Below are 15,370 nucleotides of genomic sequence, written 5' to 3' on the forward strand. Positions count from 1 at the left end.
CTAACTGTCCCATTTCCCTGGCCCAAAAAAATTAACAACACTGTTTGACTAATGGTAGTGATGGTGCCTTGTGGAACTTGGTGGAAGCCTGCAGCCATCCTTGCTCTACTCCTTCCTTAATTGCTTGTACAGAAATGAAAGAGGCAATAAGTTGGCAGACAAAACAGTTCCAACATTCCTCATTTATAACATAAACATGTTAGGGGGGAAATGCTCAACCCTATCATGGAATCAGAGCTGGCTAGGATGGTCCACATAGATTTAAGCCAACTCATTTTGAATAATGTGCTTCTGCAGTGCCTTACAAGTTGAAGGAGTTAGATCAGTAAGTTTGACAGCAAGTCCTGTGATGAGGAGCCACCTTCTAAGTTCCACGCAGCAGCTAAAACTCTTGGCATTCAGTAGTAGTCATACCAATAGCTTGAGCATGAAGTCACATGCTATGAAAAAGAGACACTCCATTCCTGCTAGTTAGCCTGACCTGATGTAGACACTGAATGGGACGCGGGTGGCGCTGTGGGTTAAACCACAGAGCCTAGCACTTGCCGATCAGAAGGTCGCGGTTTGAATCCCCACGACGGGGTGAGCTCCCGTTGCTTGGTCCCAGCTCCTGCCAACCTAGCATTTCGAAAGCACGTCAAAGTGCAAGTAGATAAATAGGTACCGCTCTGGCGGGAAGGTAAACGGCGTTTCCGTGCGCTGCTCTGGTTCGCCAGAAGCGGCCTAGTCATGCTGGCCACATGACCCGGAAGCTGTCTGCGGACAAATGCCGGCTCCCTCAGCCAATAAAGCGAGATGACTTCCGCAACCCCAGAGTCGGTCACGACTGGACCTAATGGTCAGGGGTCCCTTTACCTTTACCTTTAGACACTAAATGTGGGGACAACGGGAGGATCTGTCTTTTGAGACCTGGTGCAAACTATCTGCAAGCCATGTTTTTCATATTGGAAGCAGCCTTATGAATGTACTTTCTAGCCTTCTCCATCCAGAGCACTTTACCTCTTCCCTTCTCTTCCCTGTATTAACCATGGTTATGCATTATATGTGCACTAAAGCTATAGGTAACCAGGGGTGGCCAACTCCCAAGAGGCTGCGATCTACTTTCTGAATTAAAATCTGGCAGTGATCTACCCCTGTTTTGGGGGGTTCAGCTCAAAGTTGTTGAGCTTTTCCTAGGGGAGCCAAAGTTGTTGAGTTTCTGTGGGGGGAGCCAGTGATCTACCAGTGATCTACCGGTAGATCATGATCTACCTGTTGGCCACCCCTGGGTAATTCCAAATCATATTTTTATCACCATGGATTGCAACTACTTCAAGCCATGATTTTCGACTCAGGTTTACAAAGTACCGTATTTTTTGCACCATAACACTCACTTTTTTCCTCCTAGAAAGTAAGGGGAAATGTCTGTGCGTGTTTTCGCTTGTTTAACAGAAATAGTTAATTGTGGGGGAAATGGCAGATAAACAGAATGGAATGCAAAATGTTATCTTTTACAAAAAATTTTTTATATAAAATGTTAGAGAATAGTTTACAGAGTTATTGCATCTATTTAATATTAAGGATAGGTAACATTCGATATGCTTGTATATCTAAGTTGTTGAGAGACACAAAGATACCGCTTTAAGCCAAAGTCCTACTTGTTTTGATTTTTGTGAGTCAGCAGGTAGGATTGCGTTACCAGTGTTCAAATGTGATGGGCAAGTCATTGCAACAATTCTTGTAATAAATATATATAATAAAATATGCTTGGAATGCTAAACTTTGAAACTAAATGAAATAAAACCATAACAGTTCAGTTCATATGTCAGATTATTACTGCAGCTTTTCATTCTGTAATAATGAAAGTATTGTGTTAAAATCTCACTAAGCATCTTATTTTTGTGCATCCACACATGCCAATAAGTGAATCATGGTGCCTTTCCCAAGCCTTGTATGAACAGGATTGGGGTAAGGGATCTCTTACTTATATCACTCAACTGCTGCTTGCAGAGGGCTTTAGAAAGTAAATTCTGTGCTTCTCAGGCAATACCTAAAGTGAGTGCCTTCAGTTCAATGTATGGTAGTTAAATCTCTTAATGCCTTGGAATATTTGGTGTTGTTTTACAGCTTTTGGAAATCGGTTATGTTATAATAACTTGTACATTAATTTCTCATAATTCAAACTTTAGCATTATACCAGTATTAAATATTCTGCACAAAACATTGTGAGGGTTCGCCAGTGTTTGGCCATGTAAAACAACCATTTCAAATAAATCCTTGTAATTGTTTTCCTTCTTTGCGTAAAAGCTATTTCATTCATAGACAAGAAACTCTTATATATATTCAGGTGCTTATTCATTATTGGTGCAGGTTGCCTAAATGTAAGAGAATGTTGTTTTGACTAGATGATTTTTTTTGTTACAGTTCTGCACTTCCATTTCTTGCATACTTGTTGAAACAGACTAAATGAGTATTTCTTAGTCTGCATAATTTGGTTCCATGCTGCTTTCTCCTGCTTTCACCAATAGATAGTGCCATAAGTTGAAGACATCAGTTAATATGGCATGAAAGACTTAAAAGAAAGAGGTAAAGATAGCTTTTATTGCACCAACTCTAGTTGTTTATGAAAATTTGTTGCAAGCTTTTGAACCACACCTAGGTATTTCATCAGAGCAAAAGCAAGGAGTTGGCTTATGGCTGGCACTTCACTTTTTTAAAAAAAATGAAGAGTGTTTTAAAATTAATTGCAAATTGTGCTCATCATTTTCCTTCACCAGTTCCATTAGAGAAAAAGGATATGCTGTTGATCTCACAGAATACCACTCTGTGGCTCATAATGATGCAACACACTCTTGTATATGGCTGCCTTCATCTTTTTTGGCGCAACATCAATTCAGTTGCCAACATTCTGCAGCCTGGTAATGTTTCTTTTATCCCATGGAATCCCACAGAGTAGTCAAATAAATGTGATATTTTCCCCTGAAAGACTCTGAGCCATGAGCTATCTCTTTGTCTGGCAAAAGTCAATTGCACCTTCTCTGAATCTTTATTTGTTAGTGCAAGGTGAGAAGCTAGGCTTTCATGTATAAAAACAGATAATTTCTACTTTATCTTAAATCCCCTATAACTGATGGAGAACCTGTGTGCTCAACTTGCGTTCAACAGCTTGATAACTTGCTTTAAAACAGAGTTGGACCAGTAAAAGATAACATTCTTCTATAGCTCATTATTTCATAGAGAGACCATTTTGTGGAAACCCACAAAATGCATTTTTGAGAATATGAATGTAAGCTTGCTAGCTCAGGTGAAGCTCAACCCTTCCTTTCGCTCCTCTTCCATATCACGAACTGCTTTAAAAAAGTGATGACAGTTTTCACAAACAGCAGATTAGTTGATAAGCATGGCTTTCCACTGCACAGCTTTCTTCTGTGGAGAGAGGGGCAGTGAGATTTTTTCCCTACTGAAGTCAGTGGGTTGGATCTAGTCTAGAGAGTTAGTTGTACTTAACTTTTTGTAGCAATTTCAATAAGGACTAATAAGGACTATTTCCTGTTGAACGATTGGGACTGGGTTGTGACTAACCCTTTTCATTGATTGCAGTAAGGACCAAGTGCAGTTAAATTAAAAGTACATTTTATTTTATTTTATTTTTAAAAAAATCTCTGCTGTCCTCACCTGCAGTCTGAAGGAGCACAGTCAAGAACTCTGGCTTACCATCTCATCTATTGTTTGTGGCTCGTAGCTTCAATTGCTTTGGTGGCAATGCTTAGGAATGCCTTCAGCATTTGCCTGGAAAAGCATTCATGTTTGCCCCAGAAAGCTACAATGTGATCAGTTCAGTGGAAGTGATTTATCATTGTGTACTTAGATTCATAGAAACACAGAATTGTAGAGTTGGATGGGAACTGAAGCGTCATCTTGTCCAACCTTGTGCAGTGCAGGAAACACAGCTAAATAATCACTGACAAATTGCCATCCAACCTCTGTTTAAAAACCTCCAATGAACTTGGGAAGTACCCCATTCCACTCTCAAACAGCTCTTGCTTAGATTTCCTGTCAAGTGCAAATTGCAGAATATTCTTACACATTGGTTACTTTGAAAAAGCTATGCTAGTATAATGGGGGGGGGGGGCGAAAACCCACCTCTGTTTTACGATTTGGTTTTATAGCTTTGCATTAACCAGACTCACTGAGTGAGTAAAAGGTGAACATGGACACCTGTTGCGTAACTTCATGAGTATACACAATAATTTGCAGCTGGCACCTGCCCCTTGTATTAGAATTAGCTACCTCAAATAGTAATGTTGTGTTTCTGCTTATATGTTAGGATGCCTGAGATGCATAAAATTTTACTTTTAGAGAACAGAATGTGTTTCTGTGAAGTGCTGCTTCTTTGTGTTTTCATACTTGCTTGCCTATCTTTCTTCCTGGTGTCATGTGTTTGTATTTATGGTAATACAGCTGCATGTTGCTGGGTTTCTGCATTTGAGTAGTCATTCCTAGTCTTTACCGGAAAGTTTCTGTTCTTCCTGCCTGTGGACCTGAATATGTGTTTCTTTTTCACCCACTTTACATTTCAAAAAGCTAAAAATAAACAAATAAATAAAATGGCCTGTGCATTTATGAACTCTGCCTTTCAGAAGGTAGCCCTTTGACACCTTAAATTCTGATTTATTGCACCGTGAGGTTTCATTGCTCATCCTCCATCAGAGCTTAAGGGGAAAAGTGTGTGTTGCAGTTGACACGCTGCTGCCACCCAAAATAGCATTCTCATGTTGAATCATTTCCTTTCCCCCTTATAAAATTTAGCACAATTCTGTGAGTGTCTACTCAGTAGTAAGACCCATTGAATTCAGTGGAGCCTACACCCAAATATAGGACTGCAGCCTTGACAGTACTGTGACACTGCACTAGACATTTGCAACCATAGCTCAGTAACAGCCAATGCTACTGCTTATAGATAATTCATTAAAAGACAGAGAAGATGGGCAGTGCCATATTTTTAAATGCAGTAGTGTTAATGTTTGGATTATATGGCAGTTCCTAAATTTTAACTAATGTGGCAACTTGATTCCCCCCCCCACTACTTGAGGATTTTACTATGCCAAAACAACAACATTGATAAAAATTCTCCAGTCATAACATTGTCATAACATTTTTTAAATTATAAAATTATTTTTCATGTATTTAAAACAATCATCATTCCACTTTTTTTATCCTAAAAAGGGACAATCAAGGCAGCTAAAACACCAACTAAATTTACATAAAAGGAAGACTAAGACAATACCAGCATATACTCATATGCATAGTAAATAATCAGCAAGTTGCAATATTAATTATGCACTGCCCAGACTTGGTTCACATATAACACTATGCCAAACTGTGGCTTAGGTTAACATGAGCAAGTTTGCTGATGCACAGAGCAAAAATATCAAATGTTTTGCTTCCCTCCTTTTGCTGCGGTAATACTGAGAGCTAAATCACCGTTTGGTTTAGCAGTATGTGTGAGTCCAGGCTTATGGTTGGTCTCATTCCAAATAAACTATGAGTTGTAACCAGCTGTTATTTGTTTATCACTCATTGTTTCTTTGGAGACAACAACCTGTGGCTCAGATTTGCATGTAATGCCAAAGCAAACCATGACTTGGATTCTGGTAGTGCAACAGGCTCAGAGGAGGAACGAAGTGGTTGTGATTTTTGCTTGTTCACACTTAGCCATAGTTAGATTTAGTGTTATGTGCTGATAAAAGTAGTGTTCTGACCTGTCTTCTAGAGAGCTAAAACAAGGATACCAATTGAGCTGTAATAAAGTTTAAAGAAACGGTATTAAAGTTAAATGGCAGTATAGTTATTCATGGTTCTAATGCAAAGAAGCTGCTCTTAGGATTACATGAGTGCAGGCATTCCAGACATTCTTATAGACTCCTGAGAAATGCTATGCAGTCATGAGTGAAAAGGGAATTTCTGTTGAATTACCTCTTCTATACAATATTCTTGTTCAATTTATTTTAAGGGTTGAGAGGTTTGACACTAAGCAGGAAGCAGAGCCTAGTCCCTTGATTTCTGAGCTTTATTTTGTTGACATGATAGTAAATGTTTGCCTTTCCAGGCTGACTTCATGATTTCTCTTTAGCTAGGTTATTCAGTGAGAATATGGCCTACATATGGTAATTTTACTTTGTCTAGAGTTTCTGCCATGTTAAACCATACATATAACCTCTTCTTTTCCTTGTTTTCTGCAGCATTTGAAGAGCTTGAGAAGGCTCTCAGTGCAGCCCAAAGGACTGAAGAAGCACGCAAGAAACTGCAAGCAGAAATGGATGAAAGGATCAAGGCTGTAGAAAAGGCAAGCGAGGAAGAGCGTGTGAGCCTTCAACAGGAATTAACAAGGGTGAAGCAGGAGGTGGTTAATATTATGAAGGTAAATGCTAGATCTTCTGTAAAGTAAACTGCAGAGATAAGGTAACAATTCACGTTGAAATCAGAATATATAATGTTAATACTGGCAGAGTTCAATCTTCCCTTGTTGGGAGGGTGTATGGGTGAATAAAAGTGCAGTATACAGTGGAACGGGACGCGGGTGGTGCTGAGGGTTAAACCACAGAGCCTAGGACTTGCCGATCAGAAGGTCGGCGGTTCAAATCCCCGCGACAGGGTGAGCTCCCTTTGCTTGGTCCCTGCTCCTGCCAACCTTGCAGTTCAAAAGCACGTCAAAGTGCAAGTAGGTAAGCGGGAAGATAAACGGCGTTTCTGTGCACTGCTCTGGTTCGCCAGAAGCAGCTTAGTCATGCTGGCCACATGACCCGGAAGCTGTACGCCGGCTCCCTTGGCCAATAAAGCGAGATGAGTGCTGCAACCCCAGAGTCGGTCACGACTGGACCTAATGGTCAGGGGTCCCTTTACCCTTACCTTTATACAGTGGAACCTCGGGTTGGTTTTGCAGCAGGATCCGTGCGGGAGGCACGTTCACAACCCACAGTGCTGCGTCTGCGCACACACAGGTCGTGATTTGGCAGTTCTGCTCATGTGCAAGCGCCAAAACCCAGAAGTAACCCGTTCCAGTATTTCTGAGTTCAGCGCGGTGCGCAACCCTGAAGCGCCTGTAACCCAAGGTACCACTGTACTAAGAATCTGATAATAAATCAATCTTTCAGCTTTACACTGTTCCATTAAAGCCTTGTTTAACACACAAAAGAATTTGTGTGTTTAATCATGCCACTTTCTCTGCTGCAGAACCAAAATATGGATAGGAATTGTTTGAATCTCTGTAAGGTAGAAAAGGCATATGGATTCTGTAGTATTGTGTTGAACCTGGCTGCTAGGCAACACCCAGAAATATATGACTAAGGTTGTAATGCTATACATACTTATCTGGGAGTTAACTCCATTGTATGCAGCTATTACTGCTGAGTAAATATTAATAGGATTGCACTGTTTGGCTGTAGTTCTATGCATGCATACTTTGAAGTAAGGCCCATTGGATTCAGTAGGACTTCTGAGTAAGCATAATTAGAATTGTACTCTTGAAGGCCTATTAAAAACTGAATGGGAAGATGCGAATCATTCATAGTGCAATTCTCTGCATCTCTGCCTCTTTGAGGTGAATGGGACTTGTTCCTTAGTAAATGTATATAGAATGGCAGATGTGAACTGGAACTCTTTTGGATTTTTTTTTTTTTTTAAAAGCACCAAATAGCATTTCTTGCAAGAAAGCAATCTGTTTAGTCACATTTTTGTTCTTTATTTCATTTCTCTTTGATCAATAATATAGAAGCACCTTTGTTTCTTGGGTAACATCAGACGTGTGCCTTTCAAATTTGCAGAAATCTTCAGAAGAACGAATTACCGAACTAGAAAAGTTACATAAAAGGGAATTGGCTAGCAAAGAACAGTTATTAAATGATAGATTACGGGCTCAAGACCAGGCGTTTCAGGAACAAATGAAAGCAGCTCTTGTAAGTGTCTCTTAAGAGCCAGATGGGACTAGTATGTGTATATGTGTGTTTGTGATGATGAATAAATCTTAGTATGAATAGGAGAACTTGGTGCATAAAGATGCATTTGGATGTATATCTGGGAATCTACAGACCAAGTGAATAATAACACCTATTTATTTAAAATATATACATATATGCACACCACCCTTCAGCAATTTCTAAAATAAAATGCAATAAGTAAATTCATGTTAATCAAGAACACAAAAATGCATTAAAAAGTTTGGGAGAATAGAATGTTGGTGCCTGGTGTCAAAAGGATAACAATGGAAGTAAATGGTAGGGATCCCACCATTTCTTACCTCCAGAAATTTGGGGCACCTGGAGGAGAGCCTCTGAAAATGACCTCAATATACTGGCAGATTGGTATGGGACCAGTGTCCTAAACTCTAGAAGGCTTTAAAGATGAGCACTAGGATTTTCAGTTGTGCTTGGAAACTAGCAAGAAGCTAGTGCTTTCAGTATTGGCGGGATACCTTCCTGCTGACTTGTCCCAGTCAACAGACCGGACACTGTAATTTGAACAAACATGGTAATTTTTAAAATAGTTTTCAAGGGTAACTGCACATGCAGTACATTACAGTAGCCAATCCTAAATGTTCTAGACATGCCTGTTACATAAAGAGGAACTTCTGAACTTTTGACACGTTTTGGAGAGTTTGCCTGTCTGTTCTAAAGGCTTCCTTTTTCTTTCTCCCACACCCCTTTTTAGGTAGTTTGCTTGGTTTAAACATATACCTGAAACATAATGTATGGAAATGGATTTCTGTATAAGAGTTTCCAGACAGAACTTATCCATATTTCATTGTGTTGTGTAACTGAAAAGGCAGTCTTTTTTTATCCAGTCACCTTTACTCAAGTGTTTGCAAATGCACATATTAGTAAGCTGAACTGTGTTTGGTTGAAGGCTCCCTGTATACCATGGAACAAATGTGCTTGCATCCCTATTGATGGATAGGTAGAGTCAGGGAATTATGCTGAGGAAAAGGTTGCAGAGTTTTGACATGGAAGCTTTTCCCTTAGACCCTGTTACTGCTGGTCATGCACGTATGTAAGGTTAGATAAGGACTAATAGATTAATTCTAAATCTAGATTATTGCTGCCATTTCTTCATTTTCTGCACATAGAAACTTCACTTTCAGATTCTTTGCAGTTACATGAAAAATATAAAATTATAAGGTTCTTTGTGGATTTTTAATCTGTTTGTGTGTGATATCCACTTTTTTAAAAAATGTACGAGCAAGAATTAAAATAGATAATACTCCTAGTGCTGCTGATAGATCAGTGACTTTATGGTACTTTCTTTTTAAAAAAGTCATAATTCTTGACACAGGAAAAGTGCCAGAGTGAACACCTACAGACTACACAAGAAAAGGAACAACAGGAATCGTTAGCCCTAGAAGAACTGGAACTGCAGAAAAAAGCAATTCAGTTGGAATGTGACAAAAAACTGGAGGACATGCAGCAAGAAATAGAAACCTACAAAACCGTGAGTAAAAGATTTGGAACATTGGACTCCTTTTTTATATTGCACAAACCTAAAATATAAACTGCATATGAGGGGTATGCATACCTATAATTGCGTCTAATGGGAGAAATTTGGGAAGGGTGCTTGGCCGCAAAGGCATGGCTGGTTGTTATTATTATTATTATTATTATTACATTTTATTATTTATATGCCACTCATCTGATTGGGTTGCCCCAGCCATTCTGGGCGACTCCCAACAAAATATTAAAAACACAGTGTGATTCATGTGAAAGATTGTGAAATCAGTTGAGGCAGACAACAAAGGGGGCGGAAACTCTGATTTGAGCCAAACATAGTGTCTCTAAATAGATATGTTGCAGCAGGAGGAGAATAACCTAGCCTCATATTCCCCTGTTGCATCATTCCTTGCCTTCCTCTTCCACATGCCTTGGTGGTCTTAGAAACAGAACATAGGAGGCATGTGATGTTCATCCTTACATTAATTATCAGGATTCGTGTTTGGGAGTCAGCTACACAACTTTCTCTTTGTACAAGCTACTGCTTTGTTAGATGCCCTTTTCCAGGAGCTTCAAATGATTCGGTAGGTGAATGTGACCATTCCCCTCTAATTCAAGAATAGCCAATCACTTAGTTCCAAGAACCTTTATACCTTGTAACCTAGGTACGTGTGCCCTAGGCCATGTGGAAGTGGGGTGGAGACACAATGTCAAAAGCAGTGTGTAAGTCTGTTGTGCTGATTTTAATCTGACAGGCATCCTGTGCAGTTGATAATGCCATGCCTCTTATGCCTTTATGTACAGTTGTGGGTGATTTTACAGGGAGACGGGAGGAACTGACCATCACTTGGCTCAGTCTAAGGCCAAAGTTAGCTCTTTTGAGGAAATATTTTGTTAAGGACTTTCTTATCTTACTCACACTTCGAAGATTCAAATTGTTCTTGTTATTATTCATTGTGATGGAATTTGAGGAACCCCCCCTTGCTCTTTGACTTTATTCCACTTTAATGAGAAAAGTATGTAGTGGTTCTGGAAGTTTTCCTCAGCTTTGGGTCCAGTAATATTTCCCCACTCTCCTTCTGTACATCAAGGCATAAAAAAAATTGGCACCTATTAAGGGTGCAATCCAGCCAAAGCTCAGCACCTTGGAGTTCTATTGATTCACATGGGAGGCAGCGGAGCATATGTTTAACGCGCCCATCAATGGGATTTGAAAGTACTTAATTTTGGATGGATTATGTCATAATGTTTTGAAATGTATAGCTCATAGTAATAATTTCATTAAAGTATTATCTTTAAGTAGGAGTCAGTCACAGAAAAAGGGATTGATGATATTTTTCAACCAATCTTTTAAACAGAGAATTCTAGAATTGGAAAGTTCCCTTCCAAAGTGTTCGCAGAATGACCGCCAGTTGGAAGAACTGACTGCTCAAATAGAATCAGAAAACAACAGGCACAATAAAGAAATCACTGCCATGGTTGAAAAACATAGAGAAGAGCTTGAGGATGTGAAACGGCAAGAACAACAAGTTTGGGCAGAAAAACTTGATACATTAACACGGCAGAAGCAGTCGGAAATGGACAAATTGAAAATGCAGCTTGATGAAGTGAATAAAGTATTGAAAGAGAAAGAGACTCAATTTCACGGCCATATAGAAGAAATGAACGAAAAAACTTTAGAAAAGCTTGATGTGAAACAAACCGAGCTAGAAGCACTCTCTTCTGAGTTATCAGACACACTAAAAATTCGCCAAGATCTTGAACAGCGTTTGTCGATATTAAAAGATGATGCAGATAAAGCAAAGCTAGAGTTTGAGGGGAAGCTGGAGCAACAGAAGAACCATCATAAGGAACAAGTTGAAACTATCTTTAAAGATAAGGAAGTCATGGAGAAAACATTCAAAGATGAAATTAGTCAACTCAAGCTACTCTTGGAAGAAAAAGAGAAATGCCAAGTGGAATTGGAAGAGCATTTGAAAACACTGAAGGAATCTCTTAGAAAGGCTGAAATTGAATGCAAAGAAAAGTCTACTGAACTAGATGGCCTTTTTCAGTCCAAGGAGAACATGGCCAGAGAACACGCAAGCATTTACGAACAAAAGTTAATAGATTTGCAGCAAAAGCTGGGAAATGTAGATGCTGAAAAATCACGTCTTGATGAACAGATTGTAAAAACCGAAGCTGAACTGAATGAACTCAAAGCTGAATTAAAGTTTCGGATATCCGAGGTACATGATCTGAAATGTGAACTTGAAGAGCAAAAGAAAGAAAATATGCAGAAAGTGTCATCTCTTACAGAACAGCATGAATCACAGTTAAAAGATCTTAGAGAAGAGGTAAATCGGGCAAAGAGTCATTTTACTGATAAGGAAAAGGAGCTTGAACAAACAAAAGGGCTATTGAATCAACAAATTGAGAAACTTGGACAGCAGCTATCAGCCAAAGAGGCAGAAATTAGTGCTTTAAAGAGTGAATATGAAATCAAATTTAAGCAACAAGAGACACAAATGGAGAAAGTTAAAGGAAAATCCAAGGAAATGCAGGAGAGATTCAAGAAGAAACTTTCAGAGCAGGAAGCAAAACTCAAAAAGGAGATGGAGAATAAACAGTTGGAATTTAGTCAGAAAGAGAAGCAATTCAACGCAAAAATGCTGGAAATGGCTCATGCCAGTTCAACTGGAATTGATGATGCTGTGTCAAAACTGGAGAAGAATCAGAAGGAACAACTAGAAAGCCTGCTTGAAGCTCACAAACAAGAACTAGAAGAAGTTGTCCAAACCTGGGAGAAGAAGCTGAGTCAGCTGGCTGAAGAACTTGGAGAAAAGCATGAAATGGAGTTGCAAGAGAAAGATCAAGAAGTAGGAGACCTGAAACAGAAACTGGCCACCTTCAGTATTGAAAGGGAGGACAGAAATGCAAATATTACTCGGTTAAAGAATGAACGGACAGAGAGGGACAAATTGTTGAATGAGTTGCAAGAACAGCTACAGCAGACATCAGCTCAAGTGACAGTTTTGACGCAGAGAGAAACTGATTTGAAAAAGCAACTTGAGAAACTAGAGGATGACCTTAGTTTGTCTCTGAAGGAGAAGATAGAAGTCCAGGAACAGCTTAGTGAAGTAAAAGCAGTAGGAGAAAAAGAGAAGAACAAAGTTGGTGAGCTGGCAGAGAAGTTGAAAACATATGATGAACAACTCAAGGCTCTGAAATTGTCACATTCTAAAGAGTGTGAAGATTATGAGAAAAAACTGGAGGATAAACATTTGGAGCTTCAGCAAAAAAAAGCAGAATTTGAGAAGTTTGCAAGGGATATAGCTACACAACTAGAGGATTACCGGCAGAAAGCAGAATCTTTCCTAGAAATAAAAATCACTGAACTGCTTGAGAAATGCAATGAAAAAATTTCTTCGGCAATTTCTAGAGTTGTACACTGTCACAATTGCACAACAAAAATAAAAGAAACAATATTAATTAAAACCTGTAAAATTCCTGACCTAGAAGCTCAACTTAAGCAAATAAGAGAGAGTCGTGATACTTTAACCAGCTGTTTCAAAGAATCAAAACAACACTTGCAAGAAAAGGAAAACTTGATAATGTCTATGAAAGTGGATATTGACAGACTCGTAACAGAAAAAGAGCAATTGCAAAAAGAAGGAGGACACCAGCAGGAAGCAGCAACAGAGAAAGAAACTTTTATCACACAATTGAAGAAAGAATTGTCTGAACATATTAATGCTGTCACTTCTCTGAAGGAGGAGCTAAATGAAAAGAAGGCAGAGATCACTGATCTTAACAAGCTTGTCAGTGAGTTAAATCTCAAGCTTGAAATTGACAAATCAGAAAAAGATGCTGCCACAACTCAGTTAAACAAGCAACACAAAGAAAATCGACTTCAGCTGTTGAATGAGGTGCAAGAATTGTCTTCCAGAATTGAAACACTGAGTCAGGAAAAAGCAACTGCTCTTGAACAGGTAGACCACTGGATGAACAAGATGTCAGAGTGGAAGAAGAAAGCCCAGTCAAGATTTACACAGAATCATAACACAATTAAAGAACTACAAAACAAAGTTGAACTAAGTAATAACCAAGCTATTGAGAAAGAAGAGGAATTGAATAAAATGAAGGAAGTGTGTGATAAGCAAACCAAGCACATAGAACATTTGAAAGGCTTACTGGAACAAAAGCAGATTAGAAGAGAAAAACAAGAGTCTGATTTGGTTGCCGAGTTAAAAATCCATACAGCAAGAATTGCTGAGCTAGAAGAACACATCACTCGGAAAACAGCAGAAAATGATTCCTTAATGGACGAACTCAAAAGGCACAATGAGCAGAACAGTGCGCAAAAAGAGCTGGCACAAGAGCTTCAACAAACTCAGGTGGCAGTTATGGAAAAGGATAAAAGGCTTAAAGAGATGGAACAAGAAGTACTACTTTTTGAAAAGAAAATGCAGACCATGGAAGTTGACCTTGGGGAAAAATCAAAAGAATTTGAAGAAACAAAAACGGCTTTAATGAAAAGCAAAGAGGAAGAATTAAAGTCTTTGGAAGAGAGGCTTACTTCAGAAACCACTGCTAAAATAGGAGACCTGAAAAAAAAGGCTGAACAAAAAGTTGCTTCTATTAGGAAGCAACTGACATCTCAAATGGAAGAAAGGGAACAGCAATATAGACAAGAGATGGAACAGCAGTTAAAGCAACAATTGCAAGACAAAGAAGACAAGATTACGTATTTAGAAGACAAAATTAGATCAATCAATTCTGAGTTAGAAAAGGAGATGATACAGAAGGTAGAAACCTTAAAAGTTTCCACAGAACAAGACAAAGTATGTGCATTAGGGAACATGCAACAGATGTATGAATTAAAAATAGATGGTTTACAAAAAGATTTATTGGAAAAGGAGAGACAGCTAAAGATGTATGAGGAGGAACAAAAAGCAAGTAGTGTTTCAAAGCTAGAGGCTCAGCATCAACAAGAAGAACTCTGTAAAAAGGAGCAAGAAGACCTTGAAAAGCTTCAACAAGCACTTGAGGAGCAAATTAAGAAGCATGCAGCTGTCCAAGAAGAATTGAAAACCAAAGAACAAAAAGAGCAAAATATGGAGGGTATGATTAAAGACTTGCAGGAAAAGCTGCAAGAAAAGGAGGGAGAGAGGCAGTCTTTGCAACAAAAGATACACAGTTTGGATGAGACTTTAACAAAAGAAAGAGAACTGAACAGAATTGAGATGGGCGATACTATTTCAAAACATGATGAAAATTTGCAGGGACTCCAACAGCAGCTGGAGGAAAGAAATGGCCTTATAAAAGACTTGAAAGAAAGCACAGAAGAAAAGAGTAGATCAGTCCTTGAGCTTCAGAAACTGCTTGATGATCTGCACATCGAGCAAAAGGATTTGCAAGCTAAAGTGGAGGAGACTGAGCGGGAGAAACAGAAACTTGCCAAAGATGTGAATAGGCTACAGAAGGATTTGCGCATCCTGCGGAAGGAACATCAGCAGGAGCTGGAGATAATGAAAAAAGAATCGGTAGAAGAAATGGAACAAAAAATAAAGTAAGTTCTAGTAGTAGTCTGTAAAATTTCCAGTAAGCACCTGCATGGGCAGTAACATTGTATAAAATAAGAAAAGTTGACATTACATAACATAACTGCTTAGTATATGAAACCTCTGTTATTCATAATCAGCATTGACAGAATAAATCCTTCAAATTCATAGCAAATCATATGGAAAACTAGTCTTTGGCTGCATTTGGGCAATTGTAACTCCAGTTAAAAAACTTCAAGTGAACCTTATACTCTGCCCTCAGTACACAAGCTCCTTTGTCTCACTTTAATAATCAAATCAAGAAGTCTCTAACCCTACTTTCCCATTTATCCAAATTTAATATTCTGGCTTGTTCCAAAGCTGAAAACA

At 38.9% G+C, this 15,370-nt stretch overlaps 1 protein-coding gene across 6 annotated transcripts in view; it reads left to right on the forward strand.

Moving 5' to 3' along the window:
* GOLGA4 (golgin A4) overlaps window positions 1–15,370 on the forward strand; it is a 53,291-nt gene that overhangs the window by 21,362 nt on the left and 16,559 nt on the right. For 4 of the 6 annotated variants that reach the window (XM_083706231.1, XM_083706229.1, XM_083706230.1 and 1 more), the window contains 4 exons: window positions 6,222–6,400; window positions 7,803–7,934; window positions 9,307–9,462; window positions 10,817–15,009. In XM_083706231.1, the coding sequence (XP_083562357.1) occupies window positions 6,222–6,400; window positions 7,803–7,934; window positions 9,307–9,462; window positions 10,817–15,009 (4,660 nt within the window). The remainder of the gene's footprint in view (window positions 1–6,221; window positions 6,401–7,802; window positions 7,935–9,306; window positions 9,463–10,816; window positions 15,010–15,370) is intronic. The other 2 variants (XM_083706233.1, XM_083706232.1) reach the window with 1 other exon arrangement.

Source organism: Podarcis gaigeae (assembly GCF_964106915.1).
Source record: "Podarcis gaigeae genome assembly, chromosome: 12".
NCBI lineage: Eukaryota > Metazoa > Chordata > Lepidosauria > Squamata > Lacertidae > Podarcis > Podarcis gaigeae.